At 28.5% G+C, this 17,394-nt stretch overlaps 1 protein-coding gene across 1 annotated transcript; it reads right to left on the bottom strand.

Moving 5' to 3' along the window:
- Nucleotides 1-10,726: 10,726 nt before the first annotated feature.
- On the bottom strand, nucleotides 10,727-16,169 carry LOC124922003 (poly(ADP-ribose) glycohydrolase 1-like). The gene is made up of 11 exons (XM_047462716.1): nucleotides 15,912-16,169; nucleotides 15,614-15,811; nucleotides 15,411-15,514; nucleotides 15,004-15,208; nucleotides 14,819-14,923; nucleotides 12,013-12,131; nucleotides 11,721-11,864; nucleotides 11,538-11,640; nucleotides 11,310-11,450; nucleotides 11,148-11,210; nucleotides 10,727-11,053 (listed from the first exon to the last, which is right to left on the bottom strand). Exons 1-11 carry the CDS (start codon nucleotides 16,167-16,169, stop codon nucleotides 10,913-10,915), a joined length of 1,581 nt encoding a protein of 526 aa, XP_047318672.1. The 3' UTR covers nucleotides 10,727-10,912.
- Between the last annotated feature and the right edge of the window lie 1,225 nt (nucleotides 16,170-17,394).

The following is a 17,394-nucleotide window of genomic DNA, read 5'->3' as shown; positions in this document are numbered from 1 at the left end:
GAAACTGTGGGAAAGTATATCTTACAGATGGTGAGCCACTGAATATTGTTGGCATGGGGGACATCAAATTGAAGATGGCAAATGGTTCTGTTTGGAAGATTAATAAGGTGAGACACATTCCAGGTTTAATGCGCAATTTGATCTCTGTTACACAACTTGATGAAGAAGGTCACAATTTCAGTTGTGGAAATGGTGCATGGAAGGTGACTAAAGGAGCAATTGTTGTTGCTCGAGGTCACAAAACTGGAACGTTATACACGACTTCAACTTGTAGAGAAACAGTTGCTGCTATAGTTGATGACTCGAAGAACAGTGAATTGTGGCATTGCAGGTTGGGCCATATAAGCGAAAAAGGGATGAAAATTCTTTTGAAGAATGGACAGATTCTAGAACTGAAGTCTGTTGAACATCAGTTATGTGAAAACTGCATTCTTGGAAAACAAAACGGGTGAGTTTCTTAAAGATTGGGAAGGAGCTCAAGAAAGAAAAACTAGAGTTGGTACACACTGATGTGTGGGGACCTGCACCTGTTTCTTCTATTGGCGGATCATACTACTATGTGACTTTTATAGATGATTCAACAAGAAAAGTATGAGTTTACTTTATGAAGCACAAGTCTGAAGTATTTGTTATTTTCAAGAAGTGGAAGGCTTTGGTTGAAAATGAAACAAATCAGAAAGTTAAGTGCTTGAGATCCGACAATGGAGGTGAATATATCAATTCAGATTTCAAAGAGTATTGTGCTGTGAATGGGATCAGTATGGTGAAGACTGTTCCCCGAACGCCTCAAGAGAATGGAGTAGCTGAACGAATGAATCGAACATTAAACGAGCGTGCTAGAAGCATGAGATTACATGCAGGGATGCCTAAAACCTTCTGGGCAGAAGCTATAAATACTGCTACCTATTTGATAAACAGGGGACCCTCTATTTCTCTTGAATTCAGAATTCCTGAAGAAGCCTGGAGCAACAAAAAGGTAAACCTTTCTTATTTGAAAGTGTTTGGTTGTTTATCATATGTTCATATTAATGAATGTGATAGGAGCAAACTTGATCCAAAGTCTAATAAATGTTTTTTCATTGGTTATGGTGATATCGAGTTTGGTTATCGTTTCGGGGATAATCAAAATCGGAAGATCATTCGTAGCAGAAATGATATCTTCAATGAACAGGTTCTCTACAAAGATTGTGTTGGGAAGACATCAGATGGTGATTCCAAGTTGAAAAAGACTAGTATAGTCGATTTAAGAGATTTTTCAGCTGAATATATACCGACTGTCGAAGAAGAACAATGTGTTGTTGAAGATAAAATCGTTGAGAACGTGGCTCCAGAGGTAAATCAGCAAACACCGTTATACAGTTGAGAAGATCGTCAAGAAATCGAAAACCAGTTGAGAGGTGGTCTCCATCTCTGAACTATATCTTGTTGACAGATAGAGGTGAACCTGAATGTTATGAGGAAACAATACAATCTGATGAATCGATTAAGTGGGAGTCTGCTATGAAAGATGAGATGAACTCTTTAATGTTGAATCAGACTTGGGAGCTCACTGAGCTACCAAAGGGAAAGAAAGCACTTCACAACAAATGGATATTCAGGATTAAAGAAGAACATGATAAAACCATGAGGTACAAGGCAAGATTGGTTGTGAAAGGATTTCAACAGAAAGAAGGTATTGACTACAATGAAATCTTCTCTCCAGTAGTTAAATTGATGACAATCAGAACTATTTTGAGTTTGGTTGTGAAAGAAGATCTTCATCTTCAACAAATTGATGTCAAAACTGCTTTTCTTCATGGTGATTTAGATGAAGAGATTTATATGCGACAACCAGAAGGATTTGAAATCAAAGGAAAAGATGAGCTTGTGTGTAAGCTTCAGAAGAGTCTGTATGGTTTGAAATAGGCTCCAAGGCAATGGTACAAGAAGTTTGATAGCTTCATGAAAAGTAACAATTTTTTGAGGTGTGAAGTTGATCATTGTTGTTATATCAAGAGGTTTGATAAATCGTACATTATTCTTCTTCTCTACGTTGATGACATGTTGATTGCTGGAGCAAGCTTGTATGAGATTAACAAGCTTAAGAAAGAGTTGTCTGAAAAGTTTGCAATGAAGGATTTGGGTGCTGCAAAACAAATCCTTGGGATGATAATTTTCAGGGATGAAGAAGTTCTCAAGCTTTCACAAGAAGAATATGTGAAGAAAGTTCTTAGCAGGTTCAACTTGTATGATGCAAAACCAGTTACTACCCCCTTAGCTAGTCACTTCAGACTATCTAAGGATCAGTCGCCTTCAACAGAGGAGGAGAAAAATTACATGGCAATTGTTCCGTATGCCTCTGCCATTGGTTGTATTATGTATGCGATGGTTTGCACAAGACCAGACATAGCACATGTAGTGGGATTTGTTAGCAGATTCATGAGCAATCCGGGTAGACAACATTGTGAAGCAGTAAAGTGGATACTACGATACTTAAGAGGAAGTAGGTGTCTTGCTTTGTGTTTTCGAAAGTCTAATATGGGTTTGGAAGGATATGTTGATGCTGACAATGGTGGTGATGTTGATAGTATGAAGAGCACATCAGGGTACATTTATACTCTGGGAGGTACTGCAATCAGTTGGGTTTCAAAATTGCAAAAGATTGTTGCTCTTTCTAGTTGTGAGGCAGAGTATGTTGCTGTGATAGAAGCTGCTAAGGAGATGATGTGGTTACAACCCTTTTTGCGAGAATTGGGTCAAGACTACGAAGAAAGTGTGTTGCGATGCGACAGTCAGTGCCATTCATTTGGCAAAGAATCCTGTTTATCATGGAAGAACGAAGCATATACAGGTTCGCTATCATTTCATCCAGTCAGCTTTAGAAGATGGAGTATTAGCTCTTGAGAAGATTCTCGAGAGTGAGAATCCAGCTGATATGTTGACGAAAACTGTGACAAATGAAGAAACTGAAGTTGCGTGCAACTTCAGTCGGTCTTCTTCGTTAAGAAACCAAATGGAAAGCCACTACCGATCGAGAGATGATGAAGTTAGTCTCCAAGTGGGAGATTGTTGAGTTATGGAGCCTACACTTATAATAAACTCTACATTATTAATTAGAATTTATTGGGTTTATCTTTTTTTGGTTTTGGGCTTGGGCCTGACCAAAGTTATTTAGGTTTATTACCTGAATGTTTACCCTATAAATATGTAATTATTAAGGGTTTACATTGTGAAGACAGAATTCTAGAGAGATAAAGTGTGAGGCAAAAACTCTGTATTCCTTCTTCTTTTTCATAGTGAAATCTGGTGGTGGCTGAAGTGGATGTAGCTCAATTTGAGTGAACCACTATAAATCTGTGTGTTCTTGTGTTCTTCTTTCTTGTGTGTTTTACAGATTGTTTCAAGCTGATCGGATTTGGGAGATACAAATCCTAACATTAAGCTCACTTGAGTTGAGTCTAGAATGCTGCAAATGATTTACCTAACTCGAGAGTTTAAATGTCTATTATGGTAAGTTATTTTCCTTCTAGTTTCATGTTGTCTTTTGTATGAATTAATTTTATTAATTTGTTTTTTCTCTTGTTATTCATTAATTTTTATAGTTACTTAATTTATAAAAATAAAATATTATTATTTAGAAATCCAAGGTAGCTTAAGTGACCAATGTCAGTGTTTAAAGGTCCAAAAGTTAAGGATTTGGATCTCATCTAGGATCATAGGATGCTCAAGTTGAGTAATTACTATCCTAATCATGCTAACTTCTTAGATAAAAATATTAATAAAGAATTATTTTATTAATTCGGGTTATAATAGGAGATAAGAATGATACAAATCGTTGATAAGTAGGAATTTTTATAATATGGAAAAATTGAATTTTAGTCTGTCTATGCACCTTACCTCCTTTATCACTAAGTGGTCATTTAGGGGCTTTAGCTATACATGTTTTAAAATTTTATTTACTTAAATAATTCAAATAACTTAATTAGTTTTAATAACATATACCCGAAAAAAACTTATTTGAAAACAAATCAAAATAACCTGTTACATAAATTTAGACACAAAAGGCAAGAAAAGTGTTCCTATGGAACTAACAGTTGGAATGAAAAAAATAGTTGTAAATTATTGTGTAAACAGCTTAAACAAAATAAGAAATTGAAATATTTAGTATTTTCATTTATCTTGCTTAAATTCAAATAATTTTTTATTTAACTTATAAATTATTCAATTGTATAGTTTTTAAATGTAAAAATGAATTAATACAATAATTATCAAAATATCTAAAAAAATCTAAGTGATTGAATTAGAATAAAATATGATATGGGTCATATTTAATAATAATAATAATTTATATACTAAATTAAATCAAAACCACATTATAATTTAGATAATATTTTTATAATAAATAAAAGGCATTTAAAAGATAAGCTAACATATCTAAAAAAAAAAGATTCAGATTTATGATATTGATAAGGTCATTTATCACAATAATTAATAAGCTACATTAATATCTTCACTTTTACACTTTATTGATTATATGTATATTACTTTTCCACCTATATATATAACATAAAGAATATCTAAATTTATCAGTGAAATAATAAATTACTTATTAAATATATTTTTGTTCAAATTATCTATTTGAAGCCATAGATATGGGAAAGAGTTTTGTTCAAGTATTTGTATTTGTGGTTTTACTGGGTAATCTTTCTTCATCCATGTCTAATTAGAATGGTTTAACTATTAATAATTTAGTATTTATATTTTTAAATAATATTTTTTTTAAGCCTAATTAGAATTTGAGTTATTTAAATAACTGGTTGCATTTTAGTTTATTTAAATAATATTCTTTTTCTCTTAAAATAAATAAACAACATTTTAATATTTGTGTACATAAATATGCGAGAGGAGGGTATATTATTCAGTAATAAACCTTCCTGAGAAGGTCTTAAAATTTAGAACATGGAAAAAAAAAATTTAATAAAATTAGTTAAATATTTATAATTTTTTATTTTTTATTTTGTCTCTAATCATCCTATGGTATTTTTAGGAATATTATCTTCGAAAGCTTTAGAAGGTAAGTCGGAGAATGACTGCAATGTATGTCATGGGCGTAGAGAATGTTTTAATGGTAAATGTTCTTGTCTCGAAGACAAAATACAAAAATGTAAGACTGACAAAGATTGTAATCCAATTGGATGTATCTTTAAATTAGCATCTTGTAGGGATGGGAAATGTGTGTATGATGTTAATCAATGAAATGTTTTTAATATTAGAATTATCTAAATATTGGAATATTAATAAGAATTAATGTAAGGAATAAAATATATTTTTAATTAGGTTTTAAGTCTTTTATTTTATTAATATTCGAGTTCTTCAATAAATTATAAATAATTAAACATATTTAACAAATGACTAAGAAAAATCCATTCAATAATACTTTTTCTTTTCTTTTTTTACTTTTGATGGCATCATTAATTATTTTTAAGTCAATATACTTTTTATTTTTTTTTTATTTTATGAGAAAGTACATTAAGGCAAGATATAATAATAATATTTCTTGAATAAAATTTATGCAAACTATTTCTTATAACAAAATTTGAAGAACACGATGATTGAATATTCTTCTATGTACTCATTAAATGAGAATAAAATAATTAATAAATTTTGAAACAATTTCCTATCAATCTGATTTCAAAATAATAAATTCCGAATTATTTTAAATAAAATTTAAGTGGTACAAATAATTGACTTAAATAATATAAGTGTATCAATTCTATTAAATATATTTGTGGTACTAAAAGAAGGGGAAAATAATTTATATGATAGTTGAGACATTGAAATCACCATTAATTGTCAATCTAAAATATTTTCGTGATTGAAAAACTCTAAGGGCATAAGTATATCAAATCTATTGGATATAACCATGGTTGCTAAAATGATTCATATTTGTTGAGATATTAAAATTATCCCTTGTTGTTCATCTCAATTTTTATTTTGATGTTAAAATCGAGAACATAATTGTATTGATTATATAAGATACACCTCAAGTTTAATAAAATTCTACCCCTAATTCAAAATTTATAAAACAAAACTTCTAACAAAATAGAGATGAAGTAAATTATCATAAAAGTTGGCATTAAGTGGAAGATTAAGATGAAATATTGAAGTGTTGATGCTTGATCAAACTATCTCCAGAGATTAAAATTCAAAATAATTATTTATACACATGATCGAAATCATGATTGATCACTTTCATGTCAAAAATAAAAATAAAATTGACTTCCTTTTGAGATGTTCCAATGAAGAATGTTCAAATCTAAACTGTGAAAATGTTTTGAATCTAAAGAGATTGTGATAATTAAATCGAAACGTGTTGGAAGGGTCAAAGATTTATTCTGACTCTCAATTGTAAAAACAATCGAAATATATATATATTAAAATCTCTATGCCAGTTGTGATTTGAATTTAAAATAAATGGATATTAAAAATATTTTTTGCATGGAAATGGAAATTTATAGGAGTTTACGTGAAATATCTAGAAGGGTTCACTCAACCTGGACGTGAACATCTAGTGTGTAAGTTAAAGAAATCGTTATACGGGTTAAAATAGTCTATAAGACAGTGGTACAAATGGTTTGACTCCTACATGATTAAAATTAGTTATAGATGATGCAAATATGATTGTTTTGTTTATTCAAAACCCTTGATGACGAGTCTTTATTTTTCTATTACTTTATGTGGATGATATGTTGATTATAAGGGTGAGCATTGGATGGATTAATCTTAAATTCAATCCGATTTGAATTCGAAATACTAATTCGGATTGGATATTTCAGATTGAATTGAGATCGGATCGAATTGAGTTCAGATCGGATTAAATTTGAATTGGATTAGGATTATCCAAATTATCCAAACTATCTAAATAAAAATATATTTTTAATTATTTTTTTCTTTAAATTACATTTAACTTCAATATAATATATTATTTTACTTATTTATGCATCGTTTAGTCAACAAGATTTTTTTTAGATTCAAATTATAAATAAACAAATTAATTATAACAATAAAAATTTAATAATTTTTTTTATAATTAAGCATATTAAACATTAAATAATAAAGTAATTAGATATTTTTAATCTAAGATATGAATATATGATGCACTCTTCATTAAAAACTTGGATAAACTATTTCGATTTTGATTAAATTCGGATTAAATTTAAATATTTCAATTAATTTAAAATAATTTAAATTAAAAATATATTTTTTCTTCTTAATTACGGCTTATCTCTTCTATAACCAAATTTTCATCAACACTTAAACTAGTTTCTTTCTTTTTTTTTACACATTTACAGCGACAACATTATGTTTTTATAATATTAAATTTTTTAATTTATCTTTTTTAATTAAATTATAGTTCTATTATTTTTTTTAATATATAAATAAATATAAACGTATATATAATATATTTAATTCTTTTTTATTTTTTAATTAAATATAAATAAAAATTAGATTAATTATAAAAAAAATATTATTAAATAATTTCAAGTTTACATTTATAAATATATAAATATTTTTTATTTTTTAATGTCCAAACAATATTCAATCCAATTCATATCCTCCAATTCATATCCGATTAAATAAAAAAACAAATTACATACGCCCTCTAATTACTCTGATCGTTTACTTTTATCTCTCAAATTATTTTTTAAATTAACTCGGCCCTCAAACTTTAAGAAAGGTCACCGATGACCTTCTGTCAAATTTTTTAAACATAACTGCTACTATTTAAATATATATATATATATATATATTATTTTATCATTAATTTTTATATTTATATATATAATTATTAAATCTCTTATATATAATATTAATATTATATATATATATTAATGTTTATCATTAATTTTTATATTTATATAATTACTAAATCTTTTTTATATATACATAATATATATTATTTATTTTTATCTATATATATATATAAAACAAAGTTTAAAAATAATTTATATAATATATATATATATATAATTTATATATATTATCTTTAATTTTAAATTTTTATATTTATATATATAACTATTAAATATTATATATATATATATAATATTTATACTATTTAAAAAAAATAATTTGAGAGTTATAAATAAGTAATAATTAGAATGTTAATCAAATAATTTTTACGTTGTTATATATATATAAATAAAAATTAATAATTATATATATATAATTAAACGTAACTAGAAATTGGACCGAATGATGATTGATGTCTTTTCCGAAAATTTTAGGGTGATTTGTTTCCAAAAAAATTGAGAGCTAAAAGTATACATTTATGGTGATTTGTTTCCAAAAAAAATTGAGAGCTAAATTTGGAGGGCCACTTAGATAATTTGGATTTAATAAATTTTCGAATGGAATAAGTTTAGTTTAGATTTAATACAGATGACAAAATGGATCGATTTTATTCATTTGTTCACCCTTAGTTGATTGTTGCCCAACATATGCATGATATTGTTAGTTTGCAAGTTTTGTTAGGTTAGGAGTTTGATATGAAAGATTTAGGTTCTTAGAAAAGGATTTTGGAATGGAAATTCACCGGAATACAAACTCAAGAAAACTGTGGTTATCTCAATGGGACTATGTTGAGAAAGTACTAAACATATTTGGGATGAGCAATTCGAAGCCAATGTGCACTCCTTTGACAAATCATTTAAAACTTTCTTCTGAACAATGTCCGAAGACGAACACAGATATTGAAGACATAACAAATGTTCCATATGCAAGTGCAATTAGTTGTTTGATGTATACGATGCTTTGTGTTGAGTTATAGAGCCTACACTTATAATAAACTCTAAGAAGTTAATTATAGTTTATTGGGTTTGTGTTTGAGTTTGAGCATGGACCTAACCAAGAGTTATTTAGGTTTTATTACATGAATGTCTGCCTTATAAAAATGTTATTTTTAAGGGTTTACATTAAGAAGACAGAATTCTAGAGATAAAATATGAGGCAATAAACTCGGTATTTCTTTTTCTTCATAGTGAAATCTAGTGGCGCTGAAGTGGACGTAGCTCATTATAGTGGACCACTATAAATCTATGTCTTTTGGGTTCTTATTTCTTGCATTTTTACAAATTGTTTCAAGTAGGCCAGATTTGGGGGATTCAAATCCTAACAGTTTGTACACGACCAGTTTTGGCTCAAACTATGAGTCAAGTTAGTAAGTTCATGGCAAAACCGAGTAAGAAACATTGGGAAGCAATCAAATGATTTTTCAGGTATCTGAACGGCACTTCAAGTTATAGTATTGTTTTTTGTGGTCAATGGGTTGATTCTGTAGTTGTTGGATATATGGATTCAGACTATACTAGTGATATGGATGACTGAAAGTCTACATTCAGGTTTGTGTTTACTCTTTGTGGGGACCTATATATATTTTAAAAATCAATATTTCAGTCTATAGTAGCACTATCAACAACAGAAGCAAAATACATTACCATAGCTGAAGTTGCTAAAGAAACGTTGGGGCTTAATGGACTGGTAAAAGAACTGGAGTTCAGTTATTTTGTGACAGTCAATGCCATTTATTAGGAAAAGAATGAGGTGTACAATGGTAGAACAAAATATATTGATGTAATATTTTACAAGATCATAGAGTTGATCGCATCTAGTGAGATACTATTACAGAAGGTTCATAGTAGTGAAAATACAGTTGATATGTTGATGAATCTAGTTACTACCAACAAATTCAGACATTTTTTAGGCTTGTTGAATGTCTCAAGTTGTTAAGGAATGGTGGTAGGTACTAGGCAGTCCACTTGGAGTGTCTGAAACTTTATATTGTTATCTTCTAAGAAGACTTGAATTTCTCGAAGGTGGAGGCATGTGATTTATCTCTTATGAGATGGAATATTCGTCAATGTGGAGATTGTTGTGTATGTGGTTTATATACACATATTAATTAAGTTTAGAATTAATAGGTTGTACATATAGTAGTTTAGTCTTTGTGACTTAATGTACCACTCTATAAATATTATGTAATATATGGTTTAAACCATAAAAGTTAAATAATACATTTGATGGCACTCCCAATAATGTATGCAGTTTGGTCGAACCTCGTTGTAATTTATGTTCTTTCTTTTTATTTTCTTTATTGTTATTATTTTACGTGGTTACATGAATCAAAAGTACAAATATGAAAACTAGAGTTTTATACAATTTTGTAATTTGGGGGTAAACCTTCCTGAGACAAAAACATGTAAAATATTAAAAGTAAAAAAAAATAAATGGTAAGATTTCATAATTTAATTAAAAATACGTGTACACAAATTAAATTAACATATAAACATATTTTTTTAATATACTTAATCTAATATGAAGTAAATATTATAAGAAAGAAAATGCAAATATTTTTTCTTATTATTAAAATAGAATTAATATGACACCCAGTCATAATTCTCCGTTTCAAACGTAGCAATTTCAGCTCCACTAATTAACCTATTTTTAGGTCATATATTTAATTTACAATATATCATCAACTAAATAATCAATTTTTTAACTTCATATTTTAAAAAATAATCATATGACACAGGTGTGCCACATCCTTTAAAAAAGAGTAAACAATAATTTGTTTACAAATAAGATATATATATTTTTTTTTGTTAAATTCCATTACATCTTTCCATTTTCTTACTTACAAAACATAAAAAGAAATAAAAAAATAAACACATTTGTTATACCGATAGAATACCTCAATCCCTATAGGGATTATGAAAAAAATGTATCATTTTGAGTATTGAGAATGAGAAAAAAAATAATTTATAACTCGCAGCATAACCGTTTTTGTCTTCCTTGTATGAAAGAAGTCCAACAACTTTCACACTATCTTCTTCAAACATCTTTATCGGTTGTGCTTTCATTACGAATCAAAATCTCAGAATGTGGGAGGAGGCGTAAAGAACCAAGTGAAGAAACCATCTAAGATCCTTCCATCTAATCTTTTGGATGAGTACTCTACTACTACTTCCCACAACTTCCCAACTGTCCATCCATTAGCAATAATCCGCTCACAAATCTGCTGGAATAACTGTCAGTTCATCATATTGTAATCATATTGTAGTCATTTGGAAGTAGCAACAAATTGAATGTCAATGGACAACATAAAGTACCTTCTCAATATTCTTTAGTTTATCCAATCCAAATGTGTAATATAAGATAAAAGGTCTCTTAGCCTGAAAAAAACATTAGTCTCAACATGGTAAGATGAAAGATCTATTTTGTACACAAAAATGGAACAACAAAACATTCATTTGCAATAGGAAAAGGATAACCTGAGATGCAGCAAGCCATTGAATTACAACCTTAAGTTCAGGATCTCCTTCAAATGCACCACATCCCCAATTTCCAGTTGCAATTCCCTCGGAGATTGATTCAACATTCTCTAGACAAGAAGCTTTAGCTTTACCCTTATCCTAAATATTACATTATGTAAGTTCACATCATTTTCAATGGGATAAAATTAATTGAGAATATAGAACACAAATGACACAAGACATTACCCTTTGAACACGGGAAGTACTAGGAATATCAGCCGTGTTCTGTTGATGTTGTTGCTGAAATTTGAATCCTTCTTGAAACCCACATAACGCTTTATTCACCTCCCTTATAGATTCAAAACAAGTTAACACGATTTTAGTGGAAATCGAACTCGAAAACTTTGATCTATTGGTAAAGATGAGTACCTAAGAAGGTAACCTAGGCAATATTGTTTCATTCTTGGCATACACAAAGCATCTATTGCAATTATTCTTGTTTTACGTCTTCCCATCAAATCCATACCCCTTCTATCTATATAGTCACCATAAAAGCGGAAAGTGAAGCCAAACCTGTAAAACTTTAGTAAATTATAAAAAGGGTCACAAACAGGTAATCAATATAACATAATTAAATGTGACACATTTACTATCTATTTTTGATGATCATGATATAGAAAAGTTATAGTTACAAGTTTAAGTAATAATCTGATCATCTCACCCAGTATAATCTGAAAATCTTTCAGCACCAACAACTTCTATAGCTTCATTGTGATTCATGGCAGTAAAGAAAAGCATGCCAACAATCAGTTCTGGGTTGATCATGAAACGAATCTCTTCCTGCATAAGAAAATCATGAGTAATCAATCATATTAACTGATACTGTAGAGTGTTCAATTAAATAATCTTGAGTGGATTTTCCAGGACAAAGTTTCACATGTAATTTTACCATACAACAAGGTGATATGTGAAATGCAACAACAATTGATGAGCCAACAAAGGAAGTGGCTCTCCCGCAATAACAAGTTGAGGTAGTTGTCATCGAAAGGAACTCCTCGTAAGCCTGTTTTGTGTGGATACAGCTACGGATTTACCTTAGGGTTGAGGAGGGCTTAGCCCAAAAAAAAAAAAACAAATTGGTATGAAAGTGATATGAACTCTAATTTCCTAATTTTATTTGAAAATAAAAGGTAGAGATCGACATCATCCACCCGTTTTATCCATATTTAATATTTCCTATTTTTATCGCTTAAAGTTGGTAAACTAATATTTGCTTAAACTATTTTTTTCCTTAAAGTTGTGACAAGTCAAAACTAGGATAACCCCGGTCATGCCTGACATCTTTTTGACTTTGGGTTACTTAGTCGTCATGTCATAACTTATATAATTTATTGAATAGGTTGACAAAGTTTTTGTCACTTCAAAGGATTATAGTTAGGGATGTGAAAAAAAAAATGGAAAATCGATAATCAAACTAGAACTAGACCGATAGTTTACCAGTTTCATTTTACCGGTTTATCGCTTAACCAGTTAACCTGTTTTTTTATCGGTCTACATGTTAATTGGTAAACCGATAATAATTTATTTATATACTTATAATTTATATTAGTTATTTTTGCAAATATTAGATATATTATAATATTTAATAATCAATATATATTAGTTATTTTTAAATTTTAAATTATAATTTGTATAGAATTAATTTTAAAAAATAAATTATAATTTATAAAAAATAAATAGTTTAATTTAAATATGTAAAATTATTTTTATAATATTATAATAATGTGGAATTATAAATTATAATCTAAAAAAATTATAATTATGATAAAAAGGTTTAACCGACCTGAACTAGTATAACCAGATAATTGGTAAAACCGATACTAATACTCGTCGATTAACCAATTTGTAAACAAAAGACAAAAATCAAACTTAACCTGATCCAATTAGTTTTAAAAAAATTCTTACTTATCTAAAAGTTTATAAAATAATAAAAAAAATTCTTCAGTTTTATTTTAAAATGTTCCATCTATTTCAATCATCTTTAAATTTAAACTTAAATAAAATAAAATTCACTTTTATTTTTATTTTCACTATTTCTAAGTGCTTGTTTGATCTTTGTTTTTATGGGTTAAAAAAAATCCTGTTTGATAATTAAAAAACAGTGTCACACTGTCAGAGGGTTTATTGATCAAAATGCCCCTTAATTTTTCTTTCTCTATACATTGGATAACACCCTAAAAAAATCTAAAAAAACCCTAAAATAAAAATCTGAAAATACCTGTAGATCAAAAGAGTGATAGTTGATTATGAGATTGACATTGATGGTGACAAAACAAATACTATACTTTCTTGATAAATCAGAATTTGCAATAGTCATGATTGTCGATTGAAGGAGAGAGATTGTGTCAAGTTCCTTTCAGAAGACATAGACGAGACAAGAGCTTCTCACAATTTGGGTTTTTTGTTTTTATAAAAAATAAATAAATAAATAAAAATAGAAAGAAAAAAACTTGTTAAAATAATATAAAAAAAACAAATCAAACAAGCTCAAGGATATAAGACTGTTCAGCAAAACAGTTCCATAAAAAAGATAATGACAAAATTGCTTTCTTTTTTCTCACTTCAAGAATAATATTATTTTGTGTAATATATTTGGCTGGTAAAAATTTGGAAGGGAACAAAAAAACAAACGAGATTAGTTAGGTTTGATTTATGTAAATAGAAATGGTTAGAATAAAAAATAAGGTTATATTCGACGATTTGCTACGTCCGTGATACTCTATTAAAACCCTAAATATCCAACCCTATATTAGAAGAAATTGATGTATTAAATATTGAGTTAACTTGATATTTTAGATATTCTGCACTATACATTCAATAGTTAATATTTGACTAAACTAATTTTAATAAATTTTATTATTAATCAAACAAAATAAACTACAAAATATCAAAAATTTAAAATTTTCAAACAAATTCTCTTATTAAATAAAGACAAAAAAAAAATCAAATTAGTATATGCATAAAATTTATTCAATGTAGGTTATGAAATGATTAAACTGTTTTGAATGATCACTCCTAGAATAAGAAGGAGACAAATGGCATGGAGAATTAACTTACTAATCTAGCCTAGGTTTATATATTCTCAAAATTATTTACTTATTAACAAAATTATCTTTTTATATGGTATATGTAGTATAATATATTTAAAAAATCATATTATTAAATAAATATAAATCTAGAATTTTTATAGAATATGAAAAGATAAATAAATTATAGTAATAATATTATATATTTATATGTGTATTAGTATTGGGTGCATGAACACAAATATGAAAAAAACAAAGAATCAACTGGAAAGAGATTCTTTATCCTAATAGTTTGGTTTAAATTTAAGATATCCAAAAGTTTATACAAAATATTCACATAAACAAATATATCAGCAAGCATTATAACATTACAACACAAATCAACAATATCAAATACTATAAATTAACAGTTAATAAGATGCTTTAGTAAAAATAAAAAACCTGTAGAGAACCAGTATGTAGAGCTGCACCTCCAAAGTATTGACCAGAAAAATCTACTTCCATGGCTCCACGTGCTTGATCTTCTATTAAACCTAAATTATAAGCCTAAAGGTAATTATAATGAAAGAATAGTCAGTAAAAAGTAAAGAATTATAATGCAGTAGTTTTAATAAAAATACAATGACCTCAAATTGGCAAAGGGGTAACAATGAATTGCTCCAATCATCAACTTTGGGATAACAAACATTACGAGGACTTGATTCTAGAGATAAAACTTTACGTTCAAAGGATACAGTTCCTGTCGGCATAGAATTGTATAGCCTTTCAAAATAGTTCATTATACATCTCACTTTGTGCTCCATATTCTCTTTATTACTACCACAAACACTCCTGAAACATACAAATTGAGAAAAAAAATTGTTTAATATCTCCAATCAAACCACCAAAAAGAATGATAGAACCGTCCTTATTCTAATGAAAATCGTCGCTAAATATCCTGAGACGTTAGAAATTATTGGATCAATAGCGACGGTAAAGGAAATCGTCGCTATTTCCATTTTCTTTAATGTTTTAATAAAGTAACGTTACATACGCAAACATTTGATCAAAGTTGATGGTTGGAAGATTTTTTTCATCTCTATCAGCAATTGGAAATAGACAGAAAAAAGAGCATACAAGAAAAGCGCCAATTAATTCCTGAAACACAAAATGTAATGGATCAGATCAAACTCAAATGAAGAAACATATCGAATAAAACTATGCCAACACAAGAAATGGATGCATAATTTGAATGACCTGGCCGAGAAAGACTATCCCTGACATCTGTGATTCTATCAAACGTAAACCTGTTATGGCTTGATCTCTAGTAATTGCTGAAAGGATATCTGAATAATGATAGTGAGCTTCTAATAGAGATGGAAGACGCAATAGCAAATTTGACATTGAAGGAATAACATGTCCCAACCATTTCCTTGACTCCTCTCGAGATATTAACTGCCAAGCACATTACAAGATGTCAGCTAAAACCGACCGAACTATCAAATGTTTATTATTTTTGCAAAAGAAAATAACGACGGGAAAGTATTATTATTACATTATCGAAGAACAGAGCATAACCATCAGAGGAGGATGTAGCAAGTTTGTCGTAAGTGAAAATGTGAGAAATGGATCGCCTGAGGGAAGAAATGGCTTGGAAAAGGATATAGCCCGAGGTTACTCCACTTTGACCGGGGCCTAGCGATAGAGTTTTGAGAATTTCTACAATTTGAGGCGGCCAGAAGAGCCCCGACGACGAACTCAAAGAAAGCGGCAAATAAGGAAGAATAGAGATCAAATCGTCCCGGTTTTTCATTCTCTTCTTCAATGACCAGATAAATCTTTAAACTTCACAGTTTTGAACTAGTAGCAAAATCATAGACATTCAATGTATACATATTTTTGTGTAATCATCTGTTCAAAATTTCTTACCTTAAGTAATTGTTGACATAATAATGGCTTCATATTCTTTGGCATTTAAGGTAGATTATTTGCCACTTTGATGGTTTGATTTTGTATTAAACCCAAAAAATTAAGGTGGATTAAATGAAGATTTTTGTACAGTTTCTCAATAAACTTCTATATATATTTATATTTGTTTTGAATTTCCAGCAATTTCAAAACAAGTCTATTTATGAGATTCTATTCATTGATATTTAGTTGTCAAGTATAGAATTATCTTTAGCTAATGGTGTGTATTGTAGAATTTTGTTGTGAAATTCATCCCTTTGTGTAGAAATCATATGTTTGGACAGAAAACAATCTTAAACATACAGTTGTAGGTCCTATTATTAATTGGTCCATATTTCTCTAGAGATGTGTATTAATGTAGTAAATAATGTTAACTTTGTATAGATAGTTAGTTGTATATGATAGTTGATAGTAGATATATGTTTTGTCTTAGGTAAATTTTTGGTTTTATTGGTTTAGATCCAATCTTAATATATATACATTAAGTTTGACGTGACAATGAAATGGAGTGGATCCTTTAAGACATTTCTTCAAAACTTTTATAGAATTAAAAAGTCATTTTTATTTTACTTTTTATGGTATTTTTAGAATTACAAAGATTTTTTGTTCTGAATTTTTATAACTCGAATAATATTCTTAACTTTTGGATTTTGGTAGATTGTTTATTGTTTACCTATTAACTATCTTGTTAATCTTTTCTCGAATATGTGTTTATCCATTTTCTAACAGTAAAGAATAGGAAGTTATTAAATCTGTTTTTTCTCTTTTTGTTCGATAAAGAGTTATTGAAACTTATATTTCATTTGGAAACCTTTTACAAGTATTTTCTATTGATTTGTAAAGATTTTCATTATTTTGATTATGTATGTAGATGTTTAATTATCATTTGACGAAACATTTTCGATGTTGTTTATCAATCTACGAACAATGACAATTTTTAATGTCGTTAAGAATATTTAGAAGAGATTCTTTTGACAAAACTTGATCGTTTTGTTCGGTTTTCTCACTTATCGTTACATGACTTAAACGAGTTCGTATTTGAAATCAGCCTAAAAAAGTTTAAGATTATT

This window comes from Impatiens glandulifera, chromosome 1 (genome assembly GCF_907164915.1).
Source record: "Impatiens glandulifera chromosome 1, dImpGla2.1, whole genome shotgun sequence".
Lineage (NCBI taxonomy): Eukaryota > Viridiplantae > Streptophyta > Magnoliopsida > Ericales > Balsaminaceae > Impatiens > Impatiens glandulifera.
This window is presented reverse-complemented; position numbering and strand designations above follow the sequence as displayed.